Genomic DNA, 18,020 nt, shown 5'->3' on the forward strand with positions numbered 1-18,020 from the left:
CAATGACATTTGACCTTAGTAATTTTTGAATGGTTTCCTGTAGGATAGCACTTTCTGTCAGCAAAGCTGGTAAGCCTGATTTGAAGAATCTGTGAGGTGGGAGTTCCTGAAACTCCAGTCTGTACCCCTGGGTAACAATATCCTGTACCCAGGGATCCAGGCCTGAGGACGCCCAGACATGACTGAAATTTCTTAGTCGTGCTCCCACCTGCCCGATCACCAGGCCAGGAGGTCCACCGTCATGCTGAGGATTTTGAGGAAGCAGAATCAGGTTTCTGTTCCTGGGAACCTGTTGGTGCAGGCTTTCTGGATTTTTCCCAACCACCTCTGAAGAAAGTGGAAGGGGCTTTGGACTTTTTAGCTTTTGCGGTCCGAAAGGACTGAATCATAGCCGTAGGAAATGATTTTCTCGTCGGCGGAGTGGCTGAGGGAAGAAAGGTTGACTTACTCGCAGTTGCTGTGGAAATCCACGCATCCAATGCCTCCCCAAACAGAGCCTGACCTGTGAAACCACACACTTCTTGGATTCCGTATCCGCAGACCATTGTCGCAGCCATAATCCCCTGCGTGCCGAGACGGCCATGGAAGACGTCCTCGCATTCAGATGACCAAAGTCCTTCATGGCTTCCACCATGAAACCTGCAGAATCCTGTATGCGACGTAAAAACATATCAATGTCACTCCTGTCCATAGAATCTAATTCTTCAAGCAATGTGCCTGACCACTTTACTATGGCCTTAGAAATCCATGCAGAGGCAATAGTGGGCCTTAACGCCACACCTGAAGCTGTGTATATTGATTTGAGTGTCGTCTTAATTTTGCGGTCTGCCTGTTCTTTCAAAGCAGTAGACCCAGGGATGGGTAAAACCACCTTATTAGACAATCTAGATACAGACGCGTCTACTATAGGGTTTTTTTCCCCACTTTTTCCTATCCTGCTCAGGGAAGGGAAAAGCAACAAGAACCCTCTTTGGGATTTGGATTTTTTTCTCTGGGTTTTCCCATGATTTTTCAAATAATGTGTTTAATTCCTTAGACGCAGGGAAGGTAAGGGAGGCTTTCTTATTGTCTGTAAAGTAAGCCTCCTCAACCTGCTCAGGCACCTTGTCAGAAATGTGTAAAACATCTCTAATAGCCTCAATCATGAGTTGCACCCCTTTAGCAAGGGATGCCTCCCCCCCCCCCCCCCCAGTATATCCCCATCACCGTCCCCGTATCAGAGTCGGTATCCGTGTCGACTTGCATGATTTGGACAAGTGCACGCTTCTTTGGGGATTTTGATGAGACAGCGGGAGCAGAATATGACAAAACCTCTACAGATTTCCTCCAAACCTGTGTTTCAGTTTCATTATGAGCTATCCTAAATGAAATCTGGGATATCATTCCTTTTATAGAAGCCACCCACGGAGGTTCGGATTCAGAAGGCTGAGACAGTATATTGCATTCCTGAGTACATGGAATAGACTTCTCTGGAGAAGCGATACACTCTGCAGCACAGGATACAGAGTCCCTGGACATGGTAATGTGAGATAAATACACACACAACACACCGGAAAATGTAGACACAGATTCCCCACAGAGTATTTCAGAGAGACATAGGGGGTCATTCCCAGTTCATCGCTCGCTAGCAGTTTTTAGCAGCCGTGCAAACACATTGTCACCGCCCACCGGGGAGTGTATTTTTTCGCTTTGCAGAAGTGCGAACGCCTGTGCAGCAGAGCACCTGCAAAAACATTTTGTGCAGAACAAGACCAGCCCTGGACTTACTCTTCGTGTGCGTTGATTCTAACGTTGGTGGGATGGCTTTTGACGTCACACACCCGCCCAGCCACGCCTGCGTTTTCCCTGGCACGCCTGCATTTTTCCAAACACTCCCAGAAAACGGTCAGTTGACACCCAGAAACGCCCCCTTCCTGTCAATCTTCTTGCGTTGTGCCGTGCGACTGAAAGCTTCACTAGAACCTGTGCTAAACCACAAAGGACTTTTTACCCGTACTTTGCGCATGCGCATTGCGGTGCATGTGCAGAAATGCCGATTTTAGCCTGATCGCTGCGCTGCAACCAACGGCAGCTAGCGATCAACTCGGAATGACCCCCATAGAGTATATGGAGCCAGCACACACACAGCGCCCCACTAGGACAAATGCCTGGCACTGACTATATTAACAGTAACCAATTAAATAGTTAAATCCAGTTAAACAACTCTCCCTCCCCTTCTATAACCCCCTGGTACCGCACAGGGTAGCTGGAGTTATGTGGAGGGTCAGTGCTCCCTGTCAGCGTCTCTAGCTGTGTGATCTGCAGGGAGAAAATGGCGCTGGTGAGTGCTGGAACCGCTCTGAGAAGAAGCCCCGCCCCCTGTAATGGCGCGTCTTCCCGCACTTTGAGATTATACTGTCCGTAGATTCTCAGCAGCTAACAGTGGGATTTAGCCCCTGTTAGCCTATATGACCAGATATTAGGCTATTGCAATGGCCCAGGGCACTCCACCCAGCGCCGCACACTTGTACCTCTGAGCCCTCCGGACGGCACCATCAGCGCTGCGCTCCCACCTTGATGCCGCCATTCTCACCGGCTCCCCGCTTGACGTGGCACCGGCATCCTACTCACCACCGCGTCTTCTGGCTCTGTTAGGGGGTGGCGGCAGTGCTGCGGGAGCGAGCGGTCGCCTCTGGGTCTTGCGATACACACCCTCAGGAGCTCAGTGCCCTGTCAGCGGAGATAGGGGCCATTAACCTCAGAGGGTTGGATCCTACTCCCCCCCAAATTCCACGAAGCAGGGAGGCAGTTGCCAGCAGCCTCTCTGTACCTAACATCTTAAAAACAATAAAACTATTGTACTAATGTGGACCCCAGCATCCTCTAGGACGTAAGAGAAATGAACATGCATTTGCACAAACCCGGGACTCTAAACATAGGAAGCGGCACACTTCCCCACTCGAATACGTAGCCGAATGACATAGGCCCATTGGTTTTGATTATGCCGTAATCGGTATGGGATTTGGACGCTGACATGTCCCTAACATCAATAGACCACACTGTACCTGTAACACGTTCGTTTACGCCTGTGTACACTACTGGTTTTATTTGTTGATTTGTCTTCGGGACTTGGATGCTCACATATTCCTAGCGTCAATGGAGTATACCGTGGCTTTATCATGTTTGTTTGCATCTGTCTGTATATACTGTACTACTGTATTTACGTCTGTACACTGTAATATACTCTATGACATACTGTAGCATATTGTAGCATAATGAGACGCACCAGTAAAGTAGTTCTTACTATGTATTTTGGTATTGTATTTTAATGGAGACCACACGCATGCGCAATGGTGATTTTAATAAGCGACACCAGGTGGATGATCGCAGGTATTATACTTAAAGGTAATGCCAAACGCTCTGTGCGCCTCCCTACGACTAGACGCGTCTCATTGCGTCCAGGCAAGCTGCGTATGCCCGATCGCGACTAACGCCTCAGCCGGCTAAGATGACGGAGGCTGCATCTGTACCTTTGCAGTGCCACTCGCAGTGAGAATTTAATCGCAGAGTGAATGACCGGAAGGAACCGTTTGGTGGAGTGGCAGCAGAAATGGACACATGGCACGGCTGTTTTTGGAACGTGTTTCTGCCTTTAGCTGTGATCGCACATGGAGGAAACATGCCACTGCAGCCAGTATGCCTGACCATAGGCTCACATGCGGAGCCGATGTTCCCCGTTCCTATGGCAATGCTGCATATGTGTACTGTACAGAGTTGTGAATGAACTTGCGATGGTTACAGTGGGTGGCTCTTATCTTTTCTGTGCGGCTGCATGTTTTGCATGTCCGTAGGCTAAAAAATTGCTGCTGAGTAGGCTTTTATGTACAAATCGGAATCTGGACCCCAGTGGTTATTGCCTGGTTATCACATTTAAATGCTCTGCCATTCTAGCTATGAGTACAAGCTGAGCATGAGATTTCATCCATCATTATGGTACCAGACACTTGTTATAAGCAAATACTCATTATATACATTTGCAGTACACAAAAGTAAACTGTGGTGCTACTGTTTCACAATAGTCTTCGTGGGGTGAAGTGCCCCAGTCCTCCTGTTCAGGGGAGCTGCCCAGATTGTGTCTCCTCATTGTTTGCGAGAATATTACATCTGTGAGAAAACACATTGGTGCCTCTTATGGGGGTACACATGTAGAGATGTGTACAGAGATGTGTGCTGAGCGATCTAGAACAGAACGCTCGGCACACATCTCTGTCTTGCTTAGCACACAGCGCAATGTGTGCTAAGCGTGGGGGCGCTTACTTCACCCAGCGGTGGGGTGAAACCTGGGTGGGGTAGTTCTACAACAGCTGACAGGCCATTTTTTGAACACCCAATCCCCCCACCCATGAGACATTCTAAGATGTAGATACTAGCGTGTGCACATAATAATTCTGGCTGCCCCACTACCTGCTAAATGTCAGAGGTTTCACGCTGCCGCTTTCCTCAAGCTGCCTGCAGCCGTCCCGGCCGGCACTTCAGGGGAGCGATGTATCTCCCAAAATGGCCGCCACCACCTCTATCATTCTTCAAAACTATCTCCTCTGTGGTGGTGACCATTTTGGGAGGGACATTTTCAATAGTATTTCATGTGGATGGCCAGACCGCATGACATACTATGCAAACACTGGCCACAGGTGTCCCGTGCAATCTTGTGCCTCATTTAGGCATTCAGGGGGGTTCTGAATCAAACCCTGACATTTTTAGCTCAAAATAGGGATTTTGCGCTGCTTATTGCCAGCTCTGTGCTGGTGAAGAGAAATCTTCGATAAATCCTACGGAGACTTATCGCTGCTAATACGATACAGAATTATCGCATTTGAGAATTTATCACAAAACCACGATTTTGCAGCTAATAGGATACCACCCATTATGTTCTATGTCAAATAATAAAAAATAGACACCATTCTGTTCGGTTATTGGTTAGATCTTTTTAGATTTATTTTAGTCAAGCAAAAGAATTTAGAAAACAAAACCACTATTTGTTTTAACTAATGATCAAGAGAATGTCTCAAAAGATGGATACATTCTGCAATGAAGAAGCATACATACAGTTAGGAAAGTGGGAACATAGATAAGTCACATTGAGCTACTGCCATGGCTACTTTCTTGAATTGCGCAGAAACATTTTGCTACAAAGTAATATTGACTTGATATTTGGATTTTAATTGATTCCTTAGTAACAAAAGTATCATTGATTGCTATCTTCATCCATTTAATAAGCTCTGGGATCTCTTGGGCAATAAATGGGGGTAGCACTCGATATACCGGCTGTCGGGATCCCGGGCGCTCGGCATACCGGCGTCGGGATACCGACAACCATTTTCCCTGGCGAGCGCAGCGAGCCTGCAAGCGGCTCTTTTGTGCTTGCCCTGTTGCCGGCGGTCGGGATCACAGCGCCCCAACAGCCGGGCAATCCTAGTACACCCAATAAAAAGATGTCACTTATACCTATCCTGAATCTAAATAAAACTGGCAGTACACCTAAAGATTTATTGTCCAATCTGGCTGGTTGTATTGAAAATCTGGTAATGTATGGGAGCAAATGACCGTTGACCATTTGCTATGAAATTCCAGAAAACTGACAAAACGGTCGTTCAGACACATTGGTTGAATCAAATGGATTTAAACAATTTGTCTGACCATTTTTGTTGGTTTTCTGGCATTTCAGAAGAAAATGGTCAACGGTCATTTGCTCCCATACATTACCAGATTTTCGTTCCAACCAGCCAGATTGGACAATAAATCTTTAAGTGTATGGCAAGCTTAAGGCCAACAAAAGAGTAAGTGCCATGCCTTACAAGCACAGAAGTTCTTACATCAAACATGTTTACTTTGAGGTTAAAAACAAGATTGATCTTGTACAGGATACTGTGGACCTACAACATGAATGGTGACTTCTTTATCTTAGTGCTAAAATTCTCCCTTCTTATTGACGTTTTGTATTTCTTAGTGTCTCCAGATGAAATGGCCAGACATCAAGAGATTGTAAGAAAGGGGCAACAAGAGCTCTTAAGCAAAAAGGTAATTAATAATTATGAAAATACAGAATTATTATTTTTCAGTATTACATTGTAAACAGAACTTTCCTTTAGAATTTAATGCTATTTCTGTTATTCCCATTATTTAAAGAAAATTAGTGACCAGGTTTAGATTGGTATTTATTTATTCATAGTGCCTTGTGCATGATGTTTGTGTTTAAAAAAAAAAAGGGGATGACTGTTATGTTTTCATTTGGCTTATAAATCCATCTGTGAATTATCTCTCCTACAACAGTTGACAGACTGGGGTAAATTTACTATGGTTGGAGTTTTTTAGAACTGGTGATGTTACTCATAGCAACCATTCAGATTTTACTTAACATTTATCTAGCTGCTTCTAGAAGATAATAGATAGAATCTGATTGGTTGCGGTGGACAACATCGCCAGTTCTAAAAAAACTTCTTAGTAAATTTACCCCACTATGTTTACTTACACAGAATTCATGTGGGGTATTTAATTGCGCCACGCGCCCCCTGCTGGCCGTCTATAGTAATGGGTGTCTATCAGAGCAATTCGGTTGTTGCTCTGATCAGGCACCTATTAGCCGGGACAATCACATTTCTCTAGCATCCATAAGGGATATTGGGGAATCTAGTACGATGGGTATAGACAGGGTCCAAAGGAGCCAGTGCACTTTAAATTTCTCCACTGGGTGTGCTGGCTACTCCCCTCTATGCCCCCTCCCACAGGCAGTTTAGTAAAAAGTGTCCTCAGGAAAGTATGCACATTTCTGAGCTCCAGAGAGTTTATTCAATTTTTTTTAATGTTTGTTATTTTCGGTATGCTGTTTGGGCAACAGCATACCTGCACCGTGGGAGTTAGGGGTGAGGCGGTCACCGGCCTTACGAGGTGCAAAGCCGCTTCCCCGCTACAGGACCACCATCCTGAGGGGTTGTTGTTCAGCGGGGCACTGCGCCTTGGCTGTCACAGCCGCAGCACGCCGCACACCCCTAACACTGCCTGAAGGTGACATCTGTGGTGAGTACAAACCGGGGGCCGAACGGAACGCTGAACGCAGGTGCGGCGTACGGGACCCTCCTGGGGGGGGGTCCCGCTACAATCCCCGGTGTAGACTGGCTCAAAATCTCTTAGACTAGCACTTGTTGTGATGTTTTTAAGCTGAAAGGAAACATTGCCAGTATAAATAATAACTATAGCTCTGGCGCCATTGGAGGGGGCGGAGCTAACTCAGAGCGGGACCAGAGGCATTTTGGCGCCTTCCTCTGCTTACTGCAGCCATGGACAGCACACACAGCGTTTCCTGACTTCTCACACACGCTGGATATCTGGTACAGGGTGTAGCAAAGGGGGAGAGCCACTATTGGGTCCTCTACAGGACAAAATATATTGGTATTTACTGTGATAAAGTTAGCTGACAGCCTCACTGGGGCTGTACAGCTAGGGGTGTGCTGGTGTCCTCCCTGTGTGTCTCCTCTCACATACAGCAGGGTAGGCTTGCAATATATTACTGTCTGTGTGTATGTGTATGTCATTGTGCTTACCGTGAAACATGGGTAAATACTAGCTGTGTAGTGTATGCCACACCAGATTCTCTCCATTATCTGATTCTGTTTCATGTGAACAATGCAGTCAATCTTCACAAATCAGTGTAGGGGCTGAGGGAGAGGGTCCAGAGCCCCACTGGCTATGGGGGGTTATTCTGAGTTGATCGCTAGCTGCCGTTGTTCGCAGCGCAGCGATCAGGCTGAAAAATTGCATTTCTGCGCATGCGTACGGGCCGCAGTGCGCACGCGCAATGTACTTTCACACAAAACTATGCAGTTTCACACAAGGTCGAGTGACGCTTTTCAGTCGCTCTGCTGATCGTAGAGTGATTGACAGGAAGTGGGTGTTTCTGGGTGGTAACTGGCCGTTTTCCAGGAGTGTGCTAAAAAACGCAGGCGTGTCAGGGGAAACGGGGGAGTGGCTGGCCGAACGCAGGGCGTGTTTATGACGTCAAAACAGGAACCAAACAGTCTGAAGTGATCGCAAGGAAGGAGTAGGTCTGCAGCCACTCTGAAACTGCTTGAAAAAAATTCAGCACTATTCTGCTAACCTTTCGGTCGCACTTCTGCTAAGCTAAGATACACTCCCTGAGGGCGGTGGCTTAGCGTTTGCACTGCTGCTAAAAGCAGCTAGCGAGCGATCAACTCGGAATGAGGGCCACGGTCTCTTAAAACTGTGATGCCTGATATGTCTTCCCAGCTCACTGCTAATGTTCAGAAAACTCAGCTACTACAACAGGCTGTTGCAGATTTAGCTACTAGGGTAGATGTTGCTCAGCCCCCCTCCACTCATGCAGGACCACAAAAGCGTGGTTTGCCTGCTCAACTATCTGATACAGATGAGGATCTACAGGAGGATGGGGAGTACTTGGACCCCGTTAGTGGGGATACCGATTGTGCTCAGGGTATTGGACCCCTAATTCTGGCTATAAGGGACCTTTTAAAGTTCCATCTAGAGGACACTGCGTCACAGCAGTTGTTTTTCTTTACACAAATCAAGCCTAATGTTACTTTCCCTGATTCTGCAGAGTTAGATGACCTATTCAAGTTGGCGTGGAGAAATCCAGACAAAAAATTCCAATTGTCAAAAAAGTTTTTGCGCACTTTCCCATTTGCTCCTGAAGGTAGGAAATTTTGTGAGGAACCCCCGGGGTTGATGTATCAGTCTCTCGACTGTCCAAAAAGACGGTGCTGCCTGCCCCGGGCTCCTTTACCATAAAGGATCCTGGGGATAGGAAAATAGAAGCTACAGGTTAACCTCCTAAAGCACATTCAGGACACTACACGCGTCCTCTGTGATTACCTCAAGGAAATGGGGAACATTAATGCTAGGACCTCTGCTATGGCAGTGTCGGTGTGCAGGGCCTTGTGGTTGCGTCAGTGGATAGCGGACGCGGAATCCAAACGCAGTGTGGAATCCCTCGCCTTTTCAGGGAAATGGCTCTTTGGAAATCCACGTATCTAATTCCATCCCAAAGTTACGGCTGGGAAATCCACGTTTCTCCCCTCTGGGCCCCCGCTGGCGAGACGCTCCTACCCGGGTTCACCTGTACAGTCCTTTTGGTCTCACGGATTTCGATCTAAGGCCAGAGGTGCCTCCAGTGCGACTAGAGGCACCAGAGGTAAGTCAAGAAAGCCTGCAGACACCAGCTCTCAGGAACAGACCACCAGTTCTGCTTCCACTAAGGCCGCAGCATAACGGTGCCCACCCACCCTGAGGGGTTCTCGAGGTGGGAGCTCGACTGCGTCACTTCAGCCGCGTCTGGGAGGCTTCCTGCCAGGATACCTGGGTCAGGGATCTCGTTTCTCAGGGCTACAAGCTGGAGTTCGACAGTGCTCCTCCCCAACAATTTTTTAAATCAAGCTTACCAGCTTTGGAAGATATGCAGGTTATGTTGCAACAGGCCATCCTAAAGTTGGTCCAGTCCCACGTCATTGTTCCAGTACCAGTACCACAACGAGGCATGGGTTATTACTCCAACCTGTTTGTGGTACAGACACCGGAAGGTTCGGTAAGGCCCATTTTGAATCTAAAGTCCTTGAATCCCTACCTGAAGGTGTTCAACTTCAAAATGCAATCATGCGAGCAGTGATTGCGGGCCTGGAAGAACAGGAATTCATGGTTTCCTTGGATAGCAAGGACGCCTACCTCCATATTCCGATTTGGCCGCCTCATCGGGCGTACCTGAGGTTTACCCTGCTGTACAGTCACTACCAATTCAAGGCTCTGCCCTTCGGCCTATCCACCGTTCCGAGGGTGTTCACAAAGGTGATGGCAGAGATGATGTTCCAGCTCTGGATCCAGGGAGTCAATATTGTCCCTTACCTGGACGATATTCTGATAAAAGCAAGATCCAGGGAGCTTTTATTGCTCCATATCGACCGCACTATCCAACTTCTGTCACGCCATGGGTGGATCCTCAACTTACAGAAGTCCCACCTGGAGCCGACTCAGCGGCTCCTGTTCCTGGGGATGTTGCTGGATACTGTGGCCCAGAAGGTGTTCCTACCAGAGGACGAGATGAGGGCACTTTTCAGCTTGATCTCCTGAGCAAATGGTCTGGATCACATCTTCAGATGCATCGGATGATACGGCTGTCGCCTCAAGCCAGGATTTCCCTTCTGTGGTGGCTGCAATCCTCCAATCTCCTGGAAGGCCGGAGTTTTGGGGATTCAGGATTGGATCCTCCTCACGACGGATGCGAGTCTGAGAGAATGGAGAGCTGTCACCCAAGGGGCGCAGTTCCAGGGCAGGTGGTCAGCCCACGAAGCCTTACTTCTGATCAACATTCTGGAACTTCTACAATGCGCTGCTTCAGGCCTCTCCTCTGCTCAAGGATCACGCAATCCAAGTACAATCGGACAACGCCACAGCAGTGGCGTACATCAATCAACAAGGCGGAACAAGAAGTAGAGCCTGCATGCGAGAGGTGTCAAAAATACTCCTTTGGGCGGAAAGAAATGCAAGAGCAATGTTTGCAATCTTCATTCTGGGTGTGGACAATTGGGAAGCTGATTTCCTGAGTCGTCATGATCTCCACCCGGGGGAGTGGGGTCTCCACCAGCAGGTGTTACAACATATTGCCCACCGGTGGGGCTGCCCACAGTTAGACATGATGGCTTCTCGTCTCAACAAGAAGCTTCAGTGGTATTGCTCACGAACCAGGGACCCTCAGGCGACGTTGCCTTGGCCTTACCGACTGGTCTACCTGTTTCCTCCGATTCCGTTGCTCCCAAGGGTGCTCAAGCGCATCAGACATCAGGGAGTCCAGGCAATTCTGCCTCGGATTGGCCTTGGAGGGCATGGTACGCGGATCCTCTGGACATGTCCGTCGAAGACCCTTGGCCTCTACGTCTCAGAAGAAATCTCCTTCAACAAGGCCCGTTCGTCTACCCGGACTTACGTTTCCTGCAGGCTGGTGTGGATAAGGGCTTACGGCTGGTTTCCATTAAAGTCCATTTACTAAGATGGTAGTTCTATTAAAGATGGGATGTTGTCCATAGCAACCAATCAGATTCTACTACTCATTTATCTAGCACCTTCTAGAAGATCATACCTGGAATCTGATTGGTTGCTATGGGCAACATCCCTTCTTAAATAGGACTCCCATCTTAATAAATTTACCCCCAGATTTCAGCTCTCTCCATTTTCTTCCAGAAGAAATTGGCAGTGTTGCCAGAAGTTCAAACCTTCTTGCAGGGGGTACTCCACATACAACCTCCTTTTTGTGCCGCCTACAGCACCCTGGGATTTGAATGTAGTGTTGGAATTTCTACAGTCTTCCTGGTTTGAACCTCTGCTGATGGTAGAAGACAAGTACCTCACGTAGAAGACGGTGATGTTACTGGCCCTGGTTTCTGCTTGTCATGTCTCAGAATTGGGGGCCTGATCATGTAAAAGTCCGTACTTGATCTTTTACAGGGCAGAGCGGAGCTCCGGACTAAACAGCAGTTCCTGCCGAAGGTTGTCTCCGTGTTTCACCTGAATCAACCTATTGTGGTTCCATCCAGTTCTGATACTTCTGCTCCGGAGTTATTGGATGCTGTGTGAGCCTTGCAAATCTATCTCAAGCGAACAGCTCGGATCAGAAAGAGGGATTCCTTGTGCGTGCTCTATGATGCGCAGAAAAAAGGTTGTTCTACTTCAAAGCAGTCCATTGCTCGTTGGATTAGGCTTACTATCCAACAGGCCTATATGTCGGCAGCCTTACCTGTTCCTAAGTCTCTGAAGGCCCACTCTACAAGATCAATGGGCTCTTCCTGGGCGGCTGCCCGTGGAGTCTTGGCCTTGCAACTATGCCGAGCTGCTACCTGGTCGGGGAAGAACACCTTTGAAGTTCTACAAATTTGATACCCTGTCTAGAGAGGATACCCAGTTTGAGCAGGCGGTGCTGCAGCAGTCTCTGCACGTTCCCGCCCGTTCTGGAAGCTTTGGGATGTCCCCATCGTACTAGGGCCCTCATTCCGAGTTGATCGCACTAGCAACTTTTTGATGCTCGTGCGATCAACTTGACGCCGCCTATGTGGGAGTGTATTTTAGCATAGCAGGGCTGCGATCGCTTGTGCAGCCCTGCTGTGCTAAAAAAGTTTCCTGCAAAACAAGACTAGGGTCAGACTTACTTACCCTGTGCGACGGATCCAGCGATGAAGGTCCCGGGATTGACGTCAGACATCCGCCCTCCAAACGCCTGGACACCCTGTGTTCGGATCTCCACGCCCGTAAAACGGCGAGTATCCACCCAGGAACGCCTTACCGCTGCAATCTTCTTGCGATCGCGCTAGCGATCACTTCTGTCTTCTGGTCGTTGCCCGGCGACGGCTGTCCCTGGGCAACGACGCGCGTGCGCATTGCGGGCACCGTGCATGCGCAGTTTCCGACCCGTTTGCACTGCAGCGAAGAACCGCTGCGTGCGAACGGTTCGGAATGACGTCCTAGATTCCCCAATATCCCTTATGGATGGGAGAGTAAATAAGATTTTCTCTTACGTCCCAGAGGATGTTGGGGATGATATAAAAACCATGGGGTATAGACGGGTCCTGTGGAGCCTTCGGCATTATAAAACTTTAATAGTGTGGGCTGGCTCCTCCCTCTATGCCCCTCCTACAGACATCAGTTTAGAAATTGTGACCGCAAGTTCCGTAACCAGGAAGTAGATTCAGAACCAGGAGCTGCAGGACGGGCACTGAAGTTGAGTGGAGACGGACGCCGGGAGACGATCACAGGAGATACAGGTAACAGCTCTGTAAAGGGGGAAGAACACAGCGGACAGTCCCGATTCGGGTCTCGAAGCTAGTGTCACTTTCCCCACAGAGACAGGACAGCACCCCGACGATCTGGCTGGCGGATAGCGTCTGTGGACACAGGCGCTTTTCCATCACCCCAGACGGAGGTAGAAAGCAGTCAGTCCGGAGCAATTAAAACACCTATCTCTCAGTTAGTTTTCCACCCGTACATCCACCAGGGGTACCCCGTTCACTGTGAAATACTGCTGGAATGAATGATCCCCTGAAGGACACCATCATTGTAATAACTCTTTTCAACAGACTTTTAATTACAGCAAAATCTCTTCACACATTTGAAGTATATACAAGTCTGGGACTGTGTTGTTAATTATAACAGCAGACATTGTTCTACATTTATAGTGCAAACTCAGGAGGTGGGACGCCACGCTCCGTTGTACCACATTTTGGACTCGTTATTACACAATTGTTTTTTCTTCCCACATTTCTTCTCTTTACTTTTATCTTTACTCTATTGTTATTCATTTCATTTTTGTGTATTCCCCATTATTTCTACATATGCATTAATGCTCATCTAGGTACATCCCAAGGCAACTTGATGATGCAATAAAAATAGATATACTTTATCCATTACTGTCATTTGGTATAATTTCAGGCGCAATTGAAAAAACCCTTTTTTTTATTGACTGTCTTCTCTTGAGGTCTGCTGCCATTGCTTATACCCGTAGAAGTAGATCACAGGATACAACACTTTGTTCAGTTTAGAAATTGTGCCCGAGAGAGCCGGCAGCACTTCCAGGGAGCTCCAGAAGAGGGGCCCAGGAAAGAATATTTCTAAGTTTTTAAGCTACAGGGTGACTGCTGGCAACAGCCTCCCTGCTTCGTGAGACTCAGGTGGGGGGGAGCAGAAACCAACTTCCTAAAGAGTTCATGGCTTCTGCTTCCGCTGACAGGACACCATTAGCTCCTGAGGGTACTGATCGCATAACCCCAGATGGCGAACGCTCAATCCCACAGCACCAGCCGCCACCCCCTGAAACTGCCAGAAGACATCGGTGGTGAGTATTGAAACGCTAACAATCCAGCAACGGAAAGCTAGCGTCTATGGCGGCTGACAGGGAACGGAGACGCAGGTATGAGACGCTGCACTCCGCTAGCTTAAACCGCATTCCACTGTATGCAGAGCGCGGGAGGGGCGCTCTGAGCTGGCATATTATCCCTAAACTGGCACAGTGGCAAGCAAGGATGAAAAACCCTATGTTTGCACATAAATCCCTCCGGCCAGTATTAATAACTAAAACGGAGAACCGCGCCATATTGTGGGCAGCGTTTCTTCTCATTTCAGATCCAGCAAGTCACCAGCGCCATTTTGAGACTGCATGCACCGCAGAGGATACGCTGCAGAGAACGCTGACCACCTCATAACTCACTGTGGTACCAGGGTGTTATAAGACAAGTGGGGGGGGGGGGGGGGGGGGTTGTATTTTGGTGATAAATATAACATATTAAGGTTACCAAATAGCGCAGAAGGTTATTAAAAAGTTTCTAGAAGTGCTGGGTATGTGGCTGGTTCATACTTCTGTATTAATCTGATTGATCTCTGAAGTAACTGTTTTGCAGACCCTGTGTGACTGGTTATGTGGGTGAAAGTTCACATTACCAGTCTATAGAGTATATATCAGAGGATGTGGAATGTATGTCGACTGCAGATGACTTCCTGCCTTATTAATCTGATAGATCAGTAAGGTAACTGTTTTGCATACCCTGTGTAACTGTGTATGTGAGAAATTGCAGTATATCATGTCTATAAGGAATATGTCAGACAATGCAGAATGTAATTCAGCTATAGATGTTTTCCTGTCAGTAAGACAGGACTGTGTAATGTTTCCTAGTCCCCATGAAGAGGATTTAGAGAGCATAAAGTTAATAATTTCTCAGTTGAATGATAGATTTGTACAATCTGAAAACTTCTTCAGACCCTTCAGGTCCCTCGAAGCGTGCTATTGCACGAATAATGCAAGTCGACAGATGTCGACACGGGGGACGTGGAAGGGGATATGAAAACAGAATGCTACCCTAGCAAAGAGTATTAAAACTATGATTGCAAACTTCAGGGAAGAAATCACTGTTATACCTCCAGTACAGGAGAAAAGAGTTTATTTTAATATAAATATGAAACCTGTGATAACATCCCTATTTCAGATACATTAAATGCTATGTTTGAACACGCCTGGGAAAACCCTGACAAATAAATTCCTGATTCTTAAGGGAATCTTCACGGCTTAGCCGTTTCCTGAAAAAATAAGATTTTACTTACCGATAAATCTATTTCTCGTAGTCCGTAGTGGATGCTGGGACTCCGTCAGGACCATGGGGATTAGCGGCTCCGCAGGAGACAGGGCACAAAAATAAAAGCTTTAGGACTAGGTGGTGTGCACTGGCTCCTCCCCCTATGACCCTCCTCCAAGCCTCAGTTAGGATACTGTGCCCGGACGAGCGTACACAATAAGGAAGGATTTTGAATCCCGGGTAAGACTCATACCAGCCACACCAATCACACCGTACAACCTGTGATCTGAACCCAGTTAACAGTATGACAAACGTAGGAGCCTCTGAACAGACGGCTCACAACAATAACAACCCGATTTTTTTGTAACAATAACTATGTACAAGTATTGCAGGCAATCCGCACTTGGGATGGGCGCCCAGCATCCACTACGGACTACGAGAAATAGATTTATCGGTAAGTAAAATCTTATTTTCTCTGACGTCCTAGTGGATGCTGGGACTCCGTCAGGACCATGGGGATTATACCAAAGCTCCCAAACGGGCGGGAGAGTGCGGATGACTCTGCAGCACCGAATGAGAGAACTCCAGGTGCTCTTTAGCCAGGGTATCAAATTTGTAGAATTTTACAAACGTGTTCTCCCCCGACCACGTAGCTGCTCGGCAGAGTTGTAATGCCGAGACCCCTCGGGCAGCCGCCCAAGATGAGCCCACCTTCCTTGTGGAATGGGCCTTGATAGATTTAGGCTGTGGCAGGCCTGCCACAGAATGTGCAAGTTGAATTGTGCTACAAATCCAACGAGCAATCGTCTGCTTAGAAGCAGGAGCACCCAGCTTGTTGGGTGCATACAGTATAAACAGCGAGTCAGATTTTCTGACTCCAGCCGTCCTTGAAATATATATTTCAATGCCCTGACAACGTCCAGCAACTTGGAATCCTCCAAATCGCTAGTAACCGCAGGCACCACAATAGGCTGGTTCAGGTGAAACGCTGAAACCACCTTAGGCAGAAACTGAGGACGCGTCCGCAGTTCTGCCCTGTCCGAATGGAAAATCAGATATGGGCTTTTATACGATAAAGCCGCCAATTCTGACACTCTCCTGGCTGAAGCCAGGGCCAGTAGCATGGTTACTTTCCATGTAAGATATTTCAAATACACCGATTTGAGTGGCTCAAACCAATGGGATTTGAGAAAATCCAAAACTACATTAAGATCCCACGGAGCCACTGGGGGCACAACCGGGGGCTGTATATGTAGTACTCCTTTTACAAAAGTCTGGACTTCAGGAACTGAAGCCAATTCTTTCTGGAAGAAAATCGACAGGGCCGAAATTTGAACCTTAATGGACCCTAATTTGAGGCCCATAGACAATCCTGTTTGCAGGAAATGTAGGAATCGACCCAGTTGAAATTCCTCCGTCGGGGCCTTCCTGGCCTCACACCACGCAACATATTTTCTCCAAATGCGGTGATAATGTTGTGCAGTCACCTCCTTCCTGGCTTTTACCAGGGTAGGGATGACCTCTTCCGGAATGCCTTTTTCCCTTAGAATTCGGCGTTCAACCGCCATGCCGTCAAACGCAGCCGCGGTAAGTCTTGGAATAGACACGGTCCCTGCTGAAGCAGGTCCCGTCTTAGAGGTAGAGGCCACGGATCTTCCGTGAGCATCTCCTGAAGTTCCGGGTACCAAGTTCTTCTTGGCCAATCCGGAGCCACGAGTATCGTTCTTACTCCCCTTTGCCGTATAATTCTCAGTACTTTTGGTATGAGAGGCAGAGGAGGAAACACATACACTGACTGGAACACCCACGGTGTTACCAGAGCGTCCACAGCTATTGCCTGAGGGTCTCTTGACCTGGCGCAATACCTGTCCAGTTTTTTGTTGAGGCGGGACGCCATCATATCCACCTTTGGTTTTTCCCAACGGTTCACAATCATGTGGAAGACTTCTGGATGAAGTCCCCACTCTCCCGGGTGTAGATCGTGTCTGCTGAGGAAGTCCGCTTCCCAGTTGTCCACTCCCGGAATGAACACTGCTGACAGTGCTATCACATGATCTTCCGCCCAGCGAAGAATCCTTGCAGCTTCTGCCATTGCCCTCCTGCTTCTTGTGCCGCCCTGTCTGTTTACGTGGGCGACTGCCGTGATGTTGTCCGACTGGATCAACACCGGCTGACCCTGAAGCAGGGGTTTTGCCAGGCTTAGAGCATTGTAAATCGCTCTTAGCTCCAGTATATTTATGTGAAGAGACATCTCCAGGCTTGACCACACTCCCTGGAAGTTTCTTCCCTGTGTGACCGCTCCCCAGCCTCTCAGACTGGCATCCGTGGTCACCAGGACCCAGTCCTGTATGCCGAATCTGCGGCCCTCTAACAGATGAGCACTCTGCAACCACCACAGAAGAGACACCCTTGTCCGTGGAGACAAAGTTATCCGCTGATGCATCTGCAGATGCGATCCGGACCATTTGTCCAGCAGATCCCACTGAAAAGTTCGTGCGTGGAATCTGCCGAATGGAATCGCTTCGTAAGAAGCCACCATTTTTCCCAGGACTCTTGTGCATTGATGCACAGACACTTTTCCTGGTTTTAGGAGGTTCCTGACAAGTTCGGATAACTCCCTGGCTTTCTCCTCCGGAAGAAACACCTTTTTCTGAACCGTGTCCAGAATCATTCCCAGGAACAGCAGACGTGTCGTCGGGGTCAATTGAGATTTTGGAAAATTCAGAATCCACCCGTGCTGTTGCAGCACTACTTGGGTTAGTGCTACTACGTCCTCCAGCTGTTCTCTGGACCTTGCCCTTATCAGGAGATCGTCCAAGTAAGGGATAATTAATACGCCTTTTCTTCGCAGAAGAAACATCATTTCGGCCATTACCTTGGTAAAGACCCGAGGTGCCGTGGACAATCCAA

The 18,020-nt window shown here is 48.1% G+C and overlaps 1 protein-coding gene across 3 annotated transcripts in view; it reads left to right on the plus strand.

Moving 5' to 3' along the window:
* Positions 1-18,020, plus strand: part of UBXN8 (UBX domain protein 8) — a 160,071-nt gene that overhangs the window by 87,556 nt on the left and 54,495 nt on the right. For all 3 annotated transcript variants that reach the window (XM_063920010.1, XM_063920011.1, XM_063920009.1), the window contains exon 3: positions 5,987-6,057. In XM_063920010.1, coding sequence (XP_063776080.1) covers positions 5,987-6,057 — 71 coding nt within the window. The remainder of the gene's footprint in view (positions 1-5,986; positions 6,058-18,020) is intronic.

The sequence above is a fragment of the Pseudophryne corroboree genome, chromosome 1 (assembly GCF_028390025.1).
Source record: "Pseudophryne corroboree isolate aPseCor3 chromosome 1, aPseCor3.hap2, whole genome shotgun sequence".
Classification (NCBI taxonomy): domain Eukaryota; kingdom Metazoa; phylum Chordata; class Amphibia; order Anura; family Myobatrachidae; genus Pseudophryne; species Pseudophryne corroboree.